This window comes from Ambystoma mexicanum, chromosome 8 (assembly GCF_040938575.1).
Source record: "Ambystoma mexicanum isolate Mex_15411 chromosome 8, UKY_AmexF1_1, whole genome shotgun sequence".
NCBI classification, from domain to species: Eukaryota; Metazoa; Chordata; class Amphibia; order Caudata; family Ambystomatidae; genus Ambystoma; species Ambystoma mexicanum.
Window position 1 is genome coordinate 1,018,026,544 of NC_090929.1, and position 20,310 is coordinate 1,018,046,853.

The 20,310-nt window shown below is 49.7% G+C and overlaps 1 protein-coding gene across 1 annotated transcript in view; it reads right to left on the reverse strand.

The window, feature by feature from the left end:
* Window positions 1–20,310, reverse strand: part of LOC138472665 (inhibitor of nuclear factor kappa-B kinase subunit alpha-like) — a 1,781,717-nt gene that overhangs the window by 1,394,459 nt on the left and 366,948 nt on the right. Inside the window, exon 3 of the mRNA XM_069610956.1 lies at window positions 8,638–8,752. Within this exon, the coding sequence (XP_069467057.1) occupies window positions 8,638–8,752 (115 nt within the window). The remainder of the gene's footprint in view (window positions 1–8,637; window positions 8,753–20,310) is intronic.

Below are 20,310 nucleotides of genomic sequence, written 5' to 3' on the forward strand. Positions count from 1 at the left end.
CCTTAAGCGAACATGTTGCGCAGCACTGCTTGGCCGACCCTGGACTCCTCCCTGGAGTCCCGATCGATGCAGTAGAATCTTGTGAAGGTGTGCGTCGACCTCCACGTAGCAGCCCTGCAGATGTCCAGCAGGGGCACACCAGACAGGAACGCCGTGGTAGCAGCGATCGCTCTGGTCGAATGGGCTCTCGGATGGCCGGGCAGCGGTCAGTTTGCCAACCGGTAACAATGCATGATGCAGCCGGAGAGCCATCTGGAAACAGAAGTCTTCGAGAGAGACTTCCCTTGATTCACAGACCCAAAGTTCACGAATAGCTGTGACGTCTTCTGAAAACTCTTTGTGCGGTCTATGTAGAACTTCAGCGCTCTAGCTACATCCAGCGAGTGCAAAGTCCTTTCGGCCGGCGTCGAAGGCGACGGGAGGTAACACCAAGGGCTCGTTGAGGTGGATGTCAGACGGCACCTTGGGCATGAAGGAGGGGTGCGTCCTAAGCACTACCCTTGAGTCATGAAAAGTCAAGTATGGAGGCTTGCAAGATAGGGCCTGAATCTCTCCCACTCGTCGTGCAGCGGTGATGGCCACGAGGAACGCTGTCTTCCATGACAGGAACTTCAAGGGTGCCGAATGCATAGGCTCGAATGGGGCTCCCATGAGCCTGGTCAGCACCACATTAAGTTCCCACGCCGGGGCAGGAGCCTTCACCGGCGGGAATGAACGCAATAGTCCCTTTATAAATTCGTTTACCAGGAGATGAGACCACAATGACGCCCGTCCCGTAGTCCTGGTATATCGGGAGATGGCAGCCAGATGTATTTTTATGGAGGCGTGGGCCAGTCCAGCTTTGGCCAGCGACAGTAAGTACGGCAGCACTTGAGGGGCCGTAATCCGCAGAGGCTTAATATTCTGTGCACGGCACCAGACAGAGAACCTCTTCCCTTTATGACCGTAACACTTGAGAGTTGAGGACGCCCTGGCCTTTGCAAGAACCTCTCTGCAAACAGCCGGGATATCGAACCCTCCAAACTCTAGCGCTGCAGGAGCCAGGTCTGCAAGTTCAGCGAATGTGGGTCGTGGTGTAGAATGGCGCCTCCTTCTCTGGAGAGAAGAAGATCTGCGTCCACCGGCAGCCTGACTGGCGGGGACGTTGACAAGTCCAAAAGGTCCGGGCACCAGACCTGCCTCGGCCACGCCAGTGCGACGAGGATCATCCTGCACCTGGACTTCTTGAGCTGGCTGATAAGGCGGAGCAGCAACGGCAATGGAGGGAACGCGTATAGAAACAGGCCGTCCCAAGGGAACGAGAAAGCATCGCCCATGCTCCTCGGCTGTGGGAACCTCCTGGCGAACCTCTGGCACTTGGAGTTTGCCGCCGTCGCGAACAGGTCGATCTGGGGTTTGCCCCATCGTTGGAAGAGTCGATCCACTTGATCCTGGCGCAGTTCCCTCTCGTGGCACGAGCACAGCTCCCTGCTGAGTGAGTCGGCAATGGTGTTTTTTATTCCTGCCAGGTGGAAGGGAACCAGAAACATCCCCTGGGCGACGGCCCAGTGCCACAGATCCTGGGCCTCCTTGGATAGGGCTGGGGATGTGGTGCCTCCCTGCTTCCGTATGTAGAACATCATGGTGGTGTTGTCAGTGAACATCCTCACCACTTTGTCCTTGAGGGACGGGAGGAACGACTTGAGCACCCAGAAACAATGCACGGAGCTCCAAGATGTTGATGTGAAGAGACCTCTCCTCTGGGAGCCAAAGGCCTCTTGCGTGGGGATCTCCGGTGTGGGCCCCCCAACCCTCCAGAGAGGCGTCCGCAGTCACAGTCTCCTGAAACGCCGGGGTTTGAAAGTCCGTGCCCGTAGTGAGGTGAGCCCTGGTGCCCCGCCATAGGATCGCCTGACAAAACTCCTCATCGAGGGGGATCCTGTCCTCGAAGCAGCCCCCCGCCTGAAACCAGCGGGCGTCGAGGCACTCCAGTAGCGGACGCATCCGAAGTCTGCAAAGGGGTACAAGGCAGATGCATGAGGACATCATCCCGAGAAGGGACTTGATGGACCTCACCCTGGCCACGTCCGTGGCTAACAGTCGCCGTACCTTGCCCAGGATGGTTTTGGTCCTCTCCTCTGAAGGGGAGGCCAATTGCTCCACTGTATCAAGCTTCGCCCCCAAAAACAGTGCTACTTGCGACAGAACCCGGTGGGATTTGGGGTAGTTGATGGAGAACCCCAGCTCCGTGAGTAACCGGACGGTCCTCGCCGTATGATCGACGGCGAGTTCCCTTGACCTTGCCCGGATTAGCCAGTCGTCCAGGTAGGGGTAGACGTGGATTCCCTGCAGGCGCAGCCGCGCCGCCACTGGTGCCAGGCACTTGGTGAAAACCCTGGGTGCCGACTTTAATCCGAACAGTAGGGCTCTGAATTGGTAGTGGCGTCCTTGAACCACAAACCTCAGGAACTTCCTGTGCCATTTTAGAATGGGGATGTGGAAGTAGGCATCCTCCAGGTCCAGCGACGATAGGAAGTCGCCTTCCTCCAGCTGTCCCAGTACGTGCTGGAGGGTGACCATCCTGAATTTCTGCGCCTTGATGTATTTGTTTAACCGACGCAGGTCTAGGATGGGGCGCCAACCGCCTGTCTTCTTCCTGACGAGGAAGTACCTTGAGTACACTCCGGAGCCCCGGAGCCTCCTGGGGACGAGCTCGATGGCACCATTCTTTAGCATCGCCTTTACCTCCAACAGCAGTTGAGGGACGCGATTCTCCTTCCTGGCCACGGGAGGAATGTGAGGGCACTTTAGGAATTCCAGCGAGTGCCCGTTGGCCAGGGTGTCCAACACCCAACGATCGGTGGAGATGGACTCCCACACCCTGATGAACTTCATCAGTCGGCCTCCCACTGGGATGCTTCGGTGGGGGCCCGACCACCCGGCCCGGTCAGTCTTGCTTCGAAGCGGCCTAGCCTCCTTGGCGACGATGGCGGGAACCCCCTTGCTTGCCGCGACCTCTGTAGGCCTCCTGGGAAGAGGAGCGGGCCGCCTGGCAGTAGGTGGAGGAGCCACCGCTGGATCCTTTGGAGGCACCCTGTCTGCCTCCAGAGCTCCGAAAGGGCCGTCGCTGCTGAAGTACCCAAGGGCCCGGGCCGTCTCCGAGTCGGTCTTGATGGCCTGTAGAGACTCATCCACCGCCTTACCAAAGAGGTTGTTGCCGTTGAACGGCATGTGCAACACTCTGGCCTGGATGTCCTGGCGAAAGTCTGTCGCCTTGAGCCATCCTCGTCGTCGGAGGCAAACTCCGTTGCCCAGTTGGCGAAATCCGGTATCGGCAATGTCCGTTGCCACCGTAATGGCGTGATCCGACGCCAACTCGCCCTCCTGCAGAATTTCTAGGGCCTCCGCCCTTTTGTCATCAGGCAGGAAATCTAGCAGGGGAGCTATCTTGAACCAGAGCTCCCTGTCGTAGCGGGCCACGATTGCTAAGGTATTGGCTGCCTTCATCGTCGTCGTCCTATAGAGTCCAACTTCTTACCCTCGCTGTCCAGCGGGGAAGTGGCAGTTGAAGCCGCCGCGCCCGCTGCCTTCTTCTTAGCCGCTGCCGAGACGACCGAGTCTGGCGTGGGCTGGGCCCTGAGGCACAAGGCGGCGGCATCGGGGACTCTGTACTTCTTCTCGTACCTGTCCCTCTTGGCGGGTGTCGTGGCAGGGTTCTTGAGGACAGCAAGCCCCTCGTCCCAGATGTCGTCGAGTAAAGGCACAGCGAGGACCGTCTTCCTCTTAGCCTCTCGCCGTTGGTACAGAAACCCCTCCTTTTTCTGTTCTTCAGGGCAGAGCTGGAAGAGCTCGGATGCCCTGGTTATCATGGCGTGGAAAGAGCCAACATCGTCGGCTGGGGACGCCCGCGGGGGGGGGGGGGTGACGATGGGATGTCTGCTGTGTCATCGCCACCGTCTGTCCCCGTCGCCGTATCCGTCGCCGTATCCTCTCCCAACGAGGGCGATGAGGGGTCCGTCGGCCTCGCGGGCACGAATGGCGGAGAGGGGTGGACTCTCCTCCGCTTGTTTGGAGGGTTTCCAGACAGGCCTGGTTCTGGATCCTCCGTCGGGGTCTGTGGTAATCTCGTCCTTATCTCGGTACATAAGGATTGGATTGACAACAAAATGGCCGCCGAGCTATCCTGGGGCTCGGGCAATGGCTGCGAAGGACGGGATGGCCGCTCCACTGGGCCCTGTTCGTCGTCCTCGTCGCTATCTTCGATCACGTCAGCAGGGACCGTCCCCTGTGATCGAACCTTCTCGAACCTCTCGTTGAGGTTTATGAACCTCTCGTTGAGGCCTATGGACCTTTCTTTGAGGCCCCTCTCGGTCTCCACCAGTTCCTCCTCAGAGGCTGATTCCGAGTCTGTAACGGTCACCGGGCCCCCCCCCTCTTTTTCAGCCGGGGGCTTCACGGGGGTCTTTGCGGTGGGCTGGAAAGAGGATTCCCCCCACGGCGGCAGGGATACTCTGGGCCCAGAGGCCGTTTCCATTGGCGTAGTCTCAGCCGGCTGCGCCAGGGTCGCTTAGACCACTTCGGTAGAGGCCTTAGCCGAGTGGATCAAGGCCCTCACCACCTTAGGTGCGTCCTGGGCCTTCGCCTTGGGGGGGGAGGGTCAACGCCTCGCTCCCCCTTCGAGATCGAACGGGTCCGCTCCAGCGGCCTACCCGGGTTCTCGGACTTCCTCTTCCCCGAACCAGAGCACTGGCTCGTGGTCGAATGTGCCGGGGAAGTAGCGCCCCTGCTTGGCAACCGAAGAGCCCGACCTTTCGGCGCTCCCGGAGCCCGCGGTGCTTGGCCTTTTGTTGGGCCCCCGTCGCCGGGGCGCCCTCAAAGGACTTAGAAGCCCGCTCAGACGACTTCTTCGCCTTCTCACTTGCTGTGCCCTTCTCCAGCCAGGTGGCGAGGCAGGAACGAGGATCTTGTTTGGTCCGTTCTGAAAGGTTCTTGCAGAATGCACAGTCCTTCTCCACGTGTGTCTTGTCCCCATGGGGGCAGTAGAGACATCGCAAATGCTCGTCCTCCTTGAAAACGTTATATAATGCGCATCCAGGGCAGTTCCTGAACAGATTGGATCCGGGCGTCTAGCTCCCTTTGTCCTGGGCCATGTCCGTTGAGGTAGGCCGCAGATCTTCCGGAATCCTCCAAGAAGTGTAAACTCGACGAAAACTTCACCCTTGAGGGGCGTAGAAGAATTCCGAAACGGGTCCCCGTTAACGGAAGTAGAAACGGTGGAGCTTGAGGCTCAATTAAACCGAAAAAATTAGAAAATCTCCTGAAAAAAGCATGAAAACACAGTAAAAAACTCAAGAGCTAAACGCGAGGACTCCCAACACTTGAGCGTGCGGTAAAAATCTGAGGATGGCTGCCAGAGGCGGGGCTTAGGGAGAGGGCAGTCATTTGCTGGGGGCAGTATGACCCAGAGATCAGTGATTGGTTACTACTAAGAAAGGTAGATTAGAAACGAAACTGATACTGATTTTTTCTTTACCGAGGATTCCCAGCCGGACGACGGGGAATATTCATGAGCATGTGAATCCATGCCAGACCCCATGCTGGAGAATATGTAGATATACTGACCCCAATTCTAACCAGACTCTTCAACTCATTCAAAGAAGTGGGGAACATCACACCCTCGATGAATGAGGCCAAGGTCCTTGCGTTTCACAAGCCAGGAAAAGATCCGACCCTCCAGGGTTCCTATTGCCCGATAGCACTAATCAACCTGGCCACTAAATTGTTCATGAAAGTCCTGGCGAACAGACTAACTCGAGCTACCCAAATTAGTATGCTAAAACCAATCAAGTTTTACTCCCAAAAGGCAGACACATGATAACACTAGACGAATAAGAATAATACACCTGATGGAGAAGATAGGGATAACTTAGACCCCGGCCATATTGCCGTCATTAGACGCAGAAAAAGCGTTTGACCGGGTAGAGTCGTCGCTCATGTTATGCATCTTGAGACATATGGGCTTTGGAGACAAGTATACCAAAATGATACAAGCAAACTATAATACCCCTGGTATACCTATAGCCATAAATGGAGAAGTAAAGTGTGGGTAACTCAGAGAACTAAACAGGGATGCCCCTCATCTCTGCTTCTTTATGCAATTTACTTGTAACCGCTCCTAATAAGAATTCGGAGGCCATGAAAGGTATAGTAATGGCAGGGAAATCCCATAAAGTAATGGCATACACGGATGATATGTTGCTGACACTATCAGACCCAGAACAAACGCTCAGTCCAGTGATGCAGGAACTGGCAGACCATGGAGTAATCGCAGGATTAAAAATAAACGGCGTGGCAATAAAGAGGATAGCAACCTCCTTAAACCTAATGATAGCAGACAGTGGGATTAAGAATCTGGGAATCACCCCAACGGCACGAGTGGAACAACTATATGGGGAGTATTTCCCGCAACTATTGGAGAGAATAAAACAGGACTTCGAGAGATGGAATCCCCTGACGATCTCTTGGTGGTGTCGTATGACCTCGATAAAAATGAATATCCTTCTCAAATTATTGTATTATGTCCAGGCGCTACCGACCAAAATCCCAAAGACCTTGTTTAAATCGCTATCCAAAGCAATTATGGCATATATCTGGAAAAAGAGACCCCCCCCCCAGAGTGGCACGAATGGTACTGACTGCACCAAATCACACAGGAGGGTTAGCCCTACCGCCCTTCCGCAAATACTATGAAGTGGCACAGCTGTGGGTACTAATAGAATGGGTCTCCCAGGACGGGGGGCGCGGGTACACCACTCTCAGAACTGCTATGGAAAGGGAAAAACCACAGACACCCAAACCTTCAAATAAGTGGGGTGATGAGGGCAGCTCTAGACGTATGGGACGAAACAACAAAAGGAGGAGAGCTAACTGCGCCATTTGGACCTATGTTCGGAAATCCAGAATTTCCGCTGGGGCTAGAGATGGGGGGGCATACAAAAAACAGGAACTGGCAGGGTGCATAAAAATAGGGGACATGTATCAGAACCAGAAAATTAGATCGTTTGAGGACTAAGACACTGCTGGGCCTGACAGCAAAAGACAGATACAAATATGAACAATTGAGACATTGGCTGTCGACCCCAACTATACGGCAGGCAGCGACCAGAGACCTAACACCCTTTGAGCTTTATTTAAAGACCCACAGTGGCTCAAAGACACTTGTCCCAGAGTTGTACACATTTTTAAACACACAAAGGAGGCAATCCAATAGAATTATATGAAGAAATGGGAAAGAACAATAGGGGAAACAATACTTAGAACACAATGGGAGCATACCTGGACGGTTATCCCAAAACTGACGAGGGCAATACAGATGAGAGAAATGTGGATATAAATTATGGTCCAATGGCCCAATGGCCCTAAACCCGAGCGGTTGAATGCAATGTATTTGCAAACATCTAACCTCTGCTGGAGAGGGTGTAAACAGGTAGGAAACTGGAAACACATAGGGTGAGAATGACCGGGTATCTAAGGATTTTGGGCCGAAGTGAACACTCAGATGCAGGCAATGTTCAGAGACCTAGGTCAGGTGGGTGAAAAGATATGGCTCTGCAGGCTGTGGGAACCCCAGTCAAGGGACATGAAGAAATCGCAAAAGCAAAGCTTCATGGGTTTATTGATTGCAGCTTGCGCAAACATGGAAGCAACATTCCCCACTGTCAATCTATGACAGGCTACAGAAGGTATGGTCATATGTTACAACGGAATGGATCACATACACCATACAGGGCAATCAAGAAAACATCTGGAAAAAGTGGGGTGTAGCGCTCTCCTTCCTACAAAGTGACTATATGGAACAGTGGTGCCCACACAAGATTAGAATCTTAGAATTATTCGTATCCTGGATCACAAACATTGACTGAACTACAAAGAACTCTCATCTGACTATGGGAGGGGGGAGTAAGGGAGGCAGGGGGGTGTGAGGCGGACTTTGGGGGCAATGTTGATGTTTATTTTGAAATCTAGTAAAAATATGTTTAAAAGAACTTAAAAAAATAAATATAAGACAACCAGGATTAACACAGTCAAACTCCATATCACGGAGATGGTCCTGTTGTGTTGTGTCAAGCAAAATGGTGGAATATGTACGTATGAAATCCGATACGCTATACTGGGGTGCTCGAAGGGGGATTGTGGGGGATTTACTGCTATTATCAGTAATGTGATTACCTTTACCGTTATGTAAAACCAATAAAGAAAGTTTAAAAAAAAAGAAACCGGCATAATCCATTAACAGATATCCTGGTGGCCCAATTGAAGTCAATCAGGTAAAGAAGCAAAAAGAGAATCTCTCCTGTGTCAAAGACCAGCACATCTTGTATCTGGAAAACTATGATCTCAAACTACCAAACTCTAAATAACAAAATACACACTTGCAGCTACAAACCACCATTGAAAAATAAACTGGAGTATGGACTGCTAAGGTTTAAAAACGAAACCTTGAAAGTCAAATCTATGTGGTTAATAATTATACAAATATTACCTGGCAGTTCTATCTGGTTACAAAAAGGATTTTTCAAGCTCAGACAAAATGAAAGTCAACTTCTGTCATCTTAGATATTCGGTTTAGAGCTCCGTTTATAAGTTGTTGCACTATACCTTGCGGAGGTCACCACCAGAGCAGTATTCCATGGCCAAAAGAGGGACATCATTCACCAGGATGTTCATCTCATCAGGCACTTTGCACGCTTTCACCAGGTTGGGATGATTCAATCTGAGCAGAAAGAAACAGATGTAGAAGACTTAAGATGAGCAACACCGCTAAATTGGAGCTGACTGGTATGCATACAAATGGTGCAGAGGGGGTGAGTACAAGAGTATTAGGGCTTAAAACAGAAGACGATCAATAAACGCTCGTTATTTTGAAGGAGTTTAGTTTATTAATGTTACTTTATTATTTTGCAGTTTCTGATCTGTTCGACCGGAATTGGCAATCTGTCATTTAGGGGATTGGACTCCGGGAAAGTTTTTATCCACAACAGATTAATATTCATTTGTACTTTGGTATCCCAGACCCCTTGAAGGATATCCTTTCTGATTGAGTTGTCTAGCGAAGACACTGGATTTGAAGGGTGAGCAGGTTTACATGCTTCTCTTTTGGTATGATCCATTAGATTTATGTATAGTTCGGAAATTGTTTTTTTTAATTTTTATAAACTGATCTCATTTGATCTTCCACTTGTTGCAGCTGTTGGACGATCCTGAATTCTATGTTTTCCTCTAAGGTGTCGAGTACCTTATTAGCCTATTTTGCCAAGGTATGATTTATGACTTTTATTCTTAGTAGTTGTCTTCAGACAACACATACAGGTTTTTCTGACTGTTGAATTTGTATAGGTGACACATGGGTTTACAACAAATACCCTTCCTGGTAGACTATGTTGGATTTCTGAGGTATGTGGATTTTGTCATGTATGGACAAACAGCGGTTAGAACAGTTGGTATTTCATTTTCATGGGTTATTTTCCTGGTTGATGTCTACACATGAGTGTTTGCCTTTAACTTACACACTGGAGACAGTGTTCTCTTAGAATTGGTGTTTAGTTTATCTATATTCCTTGCATGAGATTTTCACTGGTGAAATCCTCATTGGGAGTGTTGCCTCACAGAACTTGCATATTTCGAATTTTTCTCTTCATTTGTTTATGATTGGGACAATAGTAAATCTGGACACATGTGGTTACACATCAAAGCATCTGTGGGAGTCTTTAACCATCATGTTAGAAGTCTGTAATGTTGGAAACAAATATCTAATAAACAACTAATTGTATTATTACCTATTATATTTGCAGTTTTTCTCCTGTAGAAGGGGGCTTCCCACCAAACGCGTTGAGCTATGTTCTACGTAATTAAAAGCTTCACAGTTGAAAACTGTATTGAGAATCATTATCATCTTTTTTGTTAATTGGTTCTTTGAAAGAATATAATAAATGTAAAAAAAAATAAACGATTGGCTGTTCGCACAGCAAGAAGGTGTGTAGGGGACAGGGGAGTCCTAAACCTAGGACGCAATTTTTTCAGTGTTGATGTTTGTGCACCATCATGCCAAGGTTGCGTTACCTCCCCTGAACCCAAGTTCCCTCTAGATTGTTCTTCAGATTATCTGAACGATCCCTGCATAAGAGTAGATGTGCATTTGATTCCCTCTCTTCCATAGTAGTTTAAGCAATCCTCAACTACCAGTTCTCTACAACCCAATATTCACCCACCCACTCACTCTCTCCAGTTCTCTCCCTCCTTACACCCACTGGACCTCACCGCATCCGCTATCCTTACATGCTCCCTTCCATTTCTACTTATTCCTTGTGTTGATGGGATTCAGGTTTCAAACAATAAAGAGCGCTACTACGGCTAAGGTGTAAACAAGCATGCATGTTTGGATCTGGCGCAGGTTAAAAATGTAGTTGTCTGAATATGCAAATCTCACATATTGTATTTCTCAGGTTGTGTTTGAATAGAATAATTAGGCAAGGCATACATGTGACAGGTTGGGAGGGTGGTTTGCATAGCTCAAGACTGTGTGCAAGAGAAAGCGCGCAAGAGTGTGGGTGCAAGTGTGCGTGTGTTAGAGAGCACAAGTGTGAGACACTCTTGCAGCCTCCCACTCGAGGAGCATGGAGGATTAAAAGGGGCGAATGGGGAAGCAGACCTTTGGCATTTCATATAATGGCAGTACAATAAGGCTCCTTGTGCACAGAAAGGGACAGTATTTAAGGAAGTTTGATACACTGCCACCAGACTATATGATTGCAGCATTAATAGACTACAAACTAGAGACTAGACCCTGGATCAACCCATTGCACATCTTTTACTACAGGTTGCCAACTGCTAACTCCCCAGACAGATAATTTAAGGCTACCCAATCTTAGTGACAAGCTCAAGATACCGAAAATGGACTTGTCTGTGTGTGGAGTCGGGAATGAAGCCGGACACAAAGTTGTCATGTTTTGGTTACAAACCTTTATTCAACTTAAAAGGGTTGAGAAAAATGCCTCTCTGACCCTATTCCAAAGAGGAGTTTCCCTACCTAAAAATCAAAAACTAAGGATCTGTCTTTGTCAGGATGCCTTAAATCTCAAGCTGAACAGAAGGAAAACGAGTACCACCTAGCACGGTTGAACTTAAGCTCTGTGCACACTTTATAGCAAAAAACAATGCTGAAAGAGATTCACAATCTCTTTTAGCATTGTTTCTTGCTACAAAAGTGTGCATAGAGCTTAAGTTCAACCGTACTAGGTGGTACTCATTTTCCTTCTGTTTTGCTTACCAATCTTGTAGCCCAAGATCAGCATCTGTAGCACCTAAATATTATTGAAAATACTTATGTGGAAACTATTATATCTGGAGAACCTCTCTCTTACATCCCAAGTGCCCCTCTACATAGTTATTATCATATTAAATCTCAAGCTGCCCTTGTGTCCAAACAATCTATCCTGACCCTAACACTAAAACAAAACAATAAAGTGATAAGGGAAAGGTTTATAGTCTGGTATCAAACAAAGGTAGAATATTTCCACCATAAGTAGTCTCCAGAAATGGGAAATGACCTGAACTCCAGAGACGGAAAAGACCTTAATTCCTGAGAAGGAAAAGACCATAACTCCAGAGGGGATTCCCTTCCCCTGGATTCTTCACTGGTATCGCAAAATGTCTATGGGTCAAACAGTTCCTGTGCATATTTCTTGGCCCACAACAATCCTGTTAGACAAACACTGTTCAGTCTTATAAGTTTCTCTTTAACAAGTTACTGCGTGTAACACAAGTTCCTTCCTTGCTTAAACCGCTGTGTCTGCTCGACTTTTCCTGGGGTACTCCCCTGCCAGGATTCTTGATGCACTTTCAATTGATTGCCTGCTATACTCTCCTGCAAGGACCTCTCTTGTATTCCACAACTGCCTGGTGCATGCTGGCCATGACAGCTCTGGTTTTATAGTTCCACTTTTATCCACAAGTAGCATATACCTTTCTTTTATGACTTTGTATATCTACTTAACAAATATTCACTTTACTTTTTGTACTTGCCTTCTTGATTAATAACCAATCTTGCTGCAAATTCACTTTCTGTAACTTTACAATGTTTGATTTCTTTTTGCCGTGGTAGCTGTAATGGCCCGGGGGCCCCACTCTGCTTTGGCAGACTCACTGGTTTCCTGTAGCGTTCTCTGGCTCGTTCGCGCATATGCGTTGTACTTTTGCCACCTGCTTCCCAATCTGGGTAGTTCCGACGTCTCTTTAGGCTTCCCCGCGTCTCCACTCATGCACGCTAGCTTCTCCAGTAAGGACAACACTGCTTTTCTCAGCTGCCAGATGCCCAGGGACCCTCTTGCGGGTCCTGGCGTCTCCATGTCCAGCCTCACTCGCACCATGTGCCTTACCTTCTTCTGCTGGTGAACTCCCTCCCTCTGCTACACTGGTTCCTTCCTCCAGCCTCGGTCTGCCTTCAATGGAGCAGTCACGTCTTCTCCCGAGCTGCATCTGGCCATGCAGTTCATATTTTTAAAGGTCCTGTTTACAGGTATTTTGCTCCAACAACTAGCATGCTCAATACACTTGCAACTTTGTGTCGATACCTTCATCCTCCTCCTCTCAGTACTAAGGTGGTTAATGGACTTGGAAGTCCGCTGACATTAACTGAGAATGTGGGCGTTCATGAGTATTGAAGTTCTTTGATGCACATCCCTTGGAGATCCTCTCTCAAGTATGCCACGGAAAGAACCAATTCTACATGAAGGAAAATTAGAACTGAAAAAGGTTCTGTTCGATTTCTTGGAGCTTTTAGACAAAAGTATTCTCAGTGCTGTTTTCAGATCACAAATGAGAGGTTGATTTATAGAGAGTTGGGGAAATAAATATTTCTTTCCATTAGAGGGCCGGGAACAGAGACATGGCAATAAGCCATTAGGGCATCCAATACCAGGGGGCCCTACACATGGGAAAAGGGAGGATACCAGGTCTCATCCAATGAAGTCATGATATCAACCCGGTAGTTGTCACCTCCAATGTGATCCTCCCTCATGCAGCTGCCCCCAAGGATAGGATACAGTAGTGGCTGCAGTCCCCTGGCCACATGGGAGGAGGTTCCCACCAGGGAATCTGATGACTCCATTGGATTCATCGCATCTGTCGGGAACGTGGTATATTATAAGATGGAGTGAAGGCCTCTCCTTTCACAATTTCCTAGGCTGTCAAATTCAAAGCAAGCCCTTTGCCAAGCACCTGCCATAAGCAAGGCCATCATTGTGTGAAGCTTTGAGGCAACCTGGTGCTAGTGTTTGGTGGATGAGTGGATATGTGGATACCAGTGGCGTTCCTAGGAGACAAATGCATTTAAAAGAAGCTGTCCGCAATGGCTAAAAAACATTGAGGTGGTAGAAATCAGATTCTTGACATTACTGGTGGGTTTACCATCCCAAAACGTTTGCTGCCCCATGTGTTGTTGATGAGATGGCTGGGAAGTTTCCAAAGCCACCAGGAATGCAAACTACTTTTGTAAGGTGGTTACCAGGCTGTAATTAAGGGGGTCAGTCAGGAAGGGAGTCACATCAGAACGCTCATTTTCACCACCATGTTTCTACTACCAAGATATCTTACCTGGACTCTTGATGTTGCTGGGAACAGAGAACATACAATATTGGGCTGCAGGGGTTTGCTGCCTAGTGCTTTTACCACCCGTTACGAGTCTCAGTTCTAGGGTTACTGGTATACATTTGTATTAAAGGCAGCATAGTGGCACCCACAAATCGTCACACCGTGGTCCACACACAAAGCGGGAATGTGAGGCAGTATTGCTCAATCCTAACAAACCCACAAAGCTGGTTCGGTATCAGGTAATATTATCCCCATATATATGGTCGCCGTAAATAATATCGCCGGGAAAAAGTTGTGGTGATATTATTTGGCTGACCATATATATGGGGACAGGGGCAGTGGGGTTTGCGGGGGTGTCCCCCGCATGTTCCATGTAATAATGTCCCCACAAAAAAAGGAAATTTTTCGGCGATTTTTTTGCATAGCGATATTTCTGCGGGGACATTATTACATGGAACCGCTCGTTCCAGTTATCTGGAAGGAAATCAGCCAAGTGAAGTGGCATCCTGTGCAGAAACCCTCCCAGATCTCTGTGACTCCAAAGATGGAGGTTCATGTCGCAAATGAGGGAGTCGTGTCTGGGGGAAGAAAAAAGTGTATCGGCTTTACAGGCATATGCCAGACAAATCCCAACAGAGCTGGATAAAAAGTATGAAATGTTTTTTCTTAGCAAAGCCCATTTCACCAGTACATTTCTGATCCAACTGCATTTCCCTTATTCTCTCAGTTCAGGCAGTTTTGCTGCCATTTAGGTTGCACATTTTTAGTTAGCAAGAGGGTCTCATTTTGGTAGACCGTTCATCCACTGCAAGGCTGCAGAGCGGCCCACACAGGTTAATTCCAGTTTTTAGATTTTGTGAGGAGTCAGCAATAAGAGGCGGACACAACGTTAAAGTCGGACATTTTTATTAAACAAAAATGGGTTGGAAAAACGCCTCTCTAGCCCTATCCTAAAAAGGATTCTCCCTACTGTCACGGCTTGCAGAAATCTACATTCCTTTAGCCGTTCCTGTCCCTTCTCTTGCCCAGGGCAGTTGCCATGGCGGCTTTACCAACGCCGGAGTTACAGAAGGCGAACGCAATAGCACTATGCGTCTCTACGGCAACCACACCTGGTCGACACACGTCGCCGTCTAGGACGGATTTAAACACTGTACTTCAATTGACCCGGCGCTTCTGATTAATGTGGTACGCACTCCAATCATACCTTCCATTGAAGTTGCTAACTTTCTTTGTCGACCATTCGGAGTTCCTTCCTTCTAGCGAAACTGTACTCTGATTGCCCACTGACTTACTGGCTGTTATGCTACTTTTAGCCTACCTCCAGTTCTTCTGTGCTTGTTCGAGCCATTTGGAGCGTTTTCCGGACGTCTACCATTGTACTTCACCGCCTACAAGGTAACTACTACTGTCTGCATAACTGATTGCCCAAGGATCTATTTCTGTACCTTTTTGCTCACAAGGTAACAACCTTGGTCTGATTGATGGATTGCGTGTGATATTACATTACCATTTATTTCTTGTTTGTTGTTTTGTCTGATTGTTGTGAAGAGCATTATGGGCCTATAAGAGGTAACGCTTCTAGATTACATACAGGATTCCGCTCTACCTTCAGTTCTTCGGACGCTATGCTGCTGAATACCAATTGTTGTCAAACTCTATGTTAGTGCGTTCTCGTTTCGTCAGGCTTAGTTCCCACTATCCACTAACCCACCTAAATGATTCCCGTCCTTTCCTTCTCTGGAATCCTCTTGTCAAAGCCCACCTCCTGACAAAACAGGTTAGTTATATTCAGACTGCAATGACACTGTTGTGAGTTCTTGTAAACAACTATTTTCTAATTATGGTTTCTTTCTCTTTATCCCAGTGGCTGTACTGTTTAGTGCACTGCTCTTTCATTTCAAACACAGTGGTGCCCGTTTTTTCTATGGGCGGCACGGTATCTCAAAGGGAAGGTCATCCTCTTTTGAGGAGAACCCTTTTATTTGGGTTTACTACCTTGGAGACAACAGTAAAGCAGATACCAACTCGAAGTCACCAAGGCGGCTTCATTCCATTCACGTCAGTTTTTTTTTTTTTTATAAAATATATTTTTATAACATAAATAAAACACCTCAAACAACAAAAACCAAACAAACAAAAAATAAGGCACTGCAATCCCCATCCCTCCCCCCTATGAGCCTGTAGAGTGTCCGCCATCAGTGTCCGTTCCATGCGGTGGGGCCTCATCGCTCTCAAGTCCAGCCGAGGCCGACCCATTACCAAACAGCTCAGCTAACAATAACTTCCATGCCGTGAGAGAGCCCGTTTCTTCCCCCCCCCCTGCCATACTGCCATCCTGCCACGCTGCCGTTTCGGCATCAGCCCATTTTTGGAGATCTCGCCACCAGACCTCCACCCCATGGCTATCCTGCGTTTAGCAAGCACATAGGCCAGATCTTTAAGTTTCTCAACATGTCGAAGCTTACGCGCCCTGGGATACCCTCCCAGCAGACAGGCCCAAGCCGAATCCACCTTAAGTGTGATACCCCTCCCTGCCAGCTTCCGCGCCACTTCACCCCAGTAGGTTGCAATCACTGAGCACGCCCAGAACATGTGTATCATGTCCGCATTCTCTTCGTTACACTTGGGGCACGCCTGGCGCCCATTATCCAGAAATCTGGAAATTGTAAGGGGGGTCATATATGCCCTGTGCGTAATATAGAGCTGTATCTGCTTAACCTTGCGTTCCTCGATACCTTTTTGTGGTACCCCATGGCGCGCTCCCACATCCCATCCGCCATCGAGGCCCCCATCTCAGCTTCCCATTCCAGTCTCAGGTGCCCCAAGTCCTTCCCAACCTTCGTCATCAACATCTCGTACAACCTGGAGACCTCGTGCCCACCCTCCGATGCGTCATACATTATTTCCAGCGTGGCATCTGGTTCATCGGCCAAAGTAGTTTCGGGCCACGTGCTCCAGACCTCCCGGACCACCCTATGATATGTCACATATTGACCTCTGTGTAGCCCCGACCCTGCCTCCAGTTCATCGAACTCCATCAGGGTCCCATCTTGCCAGATGTCGCCCATAGTGACCAACCCCACTGACTCCCAGTATGTCCGGAGAATAGCTCTCAGCTGCCTGTCCTCCTTCGCCAGGGCGACCAGAGGGAACTGCGGCATACACGGCAAGGGGTCACCCATCATCCGACAGGCTCGCCGCCATATGTTCCCGCCCAGGGCTAGCATCCCAGGGCGCCCCTTCATCCATGAACCGGTCACCCAGATCACCTCCCGCAGATAGAAGGGGGAACAGTCTTTCGCCAGCAGCCTGTGTTCGGAGGTCCATTCGTCCGAGAGCCACCCGGCCACATACTGCAATTGCGCTGCTATATAATAGGCCTCAAAGTTCGGCAGCTTCACGCCACCTTTCTCATAAGAGTTCTGCAATTTCCATAATGCGACCCTGTTGCGCGTGCCGTGCCATAGGAAATTCCTACATACACATACACTATGTAACCTAGCAAAAAACTTCCTAGGTATCATATACGGGATGTTATTAAAGTAATGCAGAAGCCTGGGCAGCACCACCATTTTGAGCATAGCTCCCCGGCCCATCATAGCTAAAGGCAATCTTTCCCAGAACCTCATGCACCTCTCAATCTTTCCCACAGCTAGTTCGGTATTAAGCCTGTGTTCTTCCTCGACCGAGTGATACACGTCGATGCCCAGGTACCGGAAGGAGCTCGTCGCCCACGGGATCCGCAGCACTGGCAACCTCTCCACCGGTATCCCCACATAACCGCCTAACGGGAATAGTGCGGATTTCTGAGGGTTGACCGCTATGCGATATACTGCAAATTCTCTTCCGGGTGTTTCAAGTATAACAGCATATCGTCTGCATACAGGGATATAAGATGGCACTCCCCTCCCACCTCGATGCCCACCGGGTCATACTGCTGCCGGAGGTAAATTGCTAAGGGTTCGAGGGCCAGTATATACAACATTGGAGACCAAGGACACCCCTGCCTAGTGCCTCTGCCCAACTGCCATCTATCTGACACCACTGCGCCCGTACGGACCCTAGCCAGAGGCGCACTATATAGTAGCTCGGCCCACCTCATGTAGCCTGGTCCCAGTCCGAACCACCCCAGAGCCGCCAGCAGCCACGGCCATCGAACAGATTCGAACGCTTTAATTGCGTCCAACGCCACTATCACCATTTCGCTGTCCTCATTGCACCCCCATTCAACCACCCTGTGAAGGCGTCTATGATTATGGGTAATATTCCGATTCGGGACATAGCCCGTCTGGTCAGGATGGATCAGCTTACCTATCACCCTCCGCATTCTGGCCACCAGGACAGCTGTTAGGATCTTGCTGTCCTGGTTCAGCATCGACAGGGGCCGGTAGGAGCCACAATCCTGTCCCGGTTTATTGGGTTTGGGGAGCGATACTATAATCGCCTCCCTGAGCGATTCCGGCAGCCCCCCCACCTCAAACGCTTCGTTAAGCATCTCCAGCGTGGGCGGGAGCACCTCCTCACCGTACGCTTTATAAAATTCACTGGGGAACCCATCTGCTCCTGGGGCCTTGCAAGTGGGTAGCTGCTGCACAATCTCCTGCAGCTCCTCCAGAGTGATCGGAGCATCCATCTCCTCTCGCTCTTCATCACTTATCCTGGGCAGGCCTATGTCCTCGAGTACTACCTCTATCTCCTCCCTGCTCCCCCCTTCTCGATCCTCATATAATGCTTGATAATATTCCGCGAATGCCCCATTCACCCCTTCCTGGGTGTCCATCTCCACGCCCTTTTCAGTGATAACTGATCGGGGATCTCGGGGTCTCGCTCTTATACAGCCAAGCAAGAAGCCTGCCCGTCTTATCCCCCCTCGCATGCAACCTCTCAATGTACTTCCTGTAATTCAGATTACAGAGCCTGTCCCAGTGTTCTGCACACCTCTGCTGCAGATTAGTGACCGCCTCCGTATCAATCCCGCCCTCCTCCAGCTCTTTCTCTAACTCAATCTCGGCCTTACGCAGATCAGCCAGGACTCCACCCATTAATCCTTTGGACTTCGCAATGGCAACCCCCCACATTACAACCTTAAAGGCCTCCCACAAAGTTCCAGCCGACTTGACACTACCCGTATTCGCCTCAAAATAGGCAACTATCTCCTCCCTCATGTCCTCCCTGAAGACTGGATCCTTGAGCGCTTCCGCCCTAAGGCGCCATGTTGGAATTCGCGCACGTGGGGGACGAAGCTGCCATCGCATGACCAGGGGCGAGTGGTCCGAAAGGACTCTCGCCCTATAGTCTATCTGGTCACACTCCGCGACAACGTCCGGAGTGGCGAAAAAGTAATCCAGCCTTGTGTGCAGCTGGTGTGGGGCCGAATAATGCGAATATTGCCTCACGCCAGGGTGTCTCGTCCTCCACACGTCTGCCAGGCCAAGGTCTACCAGCAGCGTCTGCAGTACCCTAGCCGCCGGGCTGGGCCTGACCATCCTGTCATCCGACCTGTCCTCCCTGGGGTTTAGTACACAATTAAAGTCCCCACCACAAATCACCGGACACCCCATCCCTTCACCGAGTCTAGTGCACAGCGTCCTAAAGTATGTCGCTGTGTTCTGGTTGGGAGCATAAGTATTTATAATACACACTACTTTATTTTCCACAAGCCCCCTTACCATGACCAGCCTCCCATCAGACTCCACAACCTCCCCAAGTAGCTTAAACGGGACATGTGGTGCGACCCAAACCAGAACACCTCTAGCATAGGCAGAATATGTATATCCAACTACTGTCCCCTTCCACTTCCTCCCCACCAGTTCCAGTTTATCCCGTGTCAGATGCGTCTCCTGTAACAAGGCAACATCTATCTTTTGCCTTTTAAGGTACAACATGACCTTGTTACGCTTAAGGTAGCTGTTAAGCCCTCTAACGTTCCACGTTAGTATCCTAAGGTCCCCCATGATTTATCAGTAGCTCCCCCCTCCTTCCCAAGTCTGCTCGCCTCCCCCCCGCCTCAAGGACCCCCATTTCCAGTTTCTCTCCCAGGCTCATATTACAACTAACCCACCCCACCCCCCTAACCCAACCAACTGCCCAGCTCCATCCCTGGATCTCAGGCATCCCCGTGTTCGGTTCTCTCTGGAAACCCAAGTAGAGAACCCGACAGGGTGTCACCCCACACACAGTGACTAACCTAAACTCAAACTGGGGTACAAAGAACAGCCCCTGGAGGCTCCTCACCCTAGCATCCGTCTCCCCGCGCACTGACCCTGTTCCAAACTCTCAACACATACTCTTCCATAACAAGGTCCCAAAGACTATATTCCAGTCCCAATGTTCACAGCCCGACCGGGCCCGCAGTGTCACTTAACTCTTCCAGTTTCATCCGCCGTTCGCTCCTCCGGCTCCTGAGGACAGTTTTGTGCATCGAGCCACTCCATGGCCTCCTCCGGAGTGTCAAAGAACAGCATCTTGGTCTTGAAGAAAACCTTCAGTCTGGCCGGGTAGAGCAACATATACTTGTACCCAGCTGCCCTCAGTCGCCTCTTAACCGCCCCATAGTTCATGCGACTGCGCTGCACTTGTAAGGTGTAATCGGGGTAAGCAGTAATGGTCGCCTCTCCTCGCCGTATGGTGCCCCCCTTGCGAAAATGTTCGAGGATCCTTTCCCGATCTCGATAATTGAGG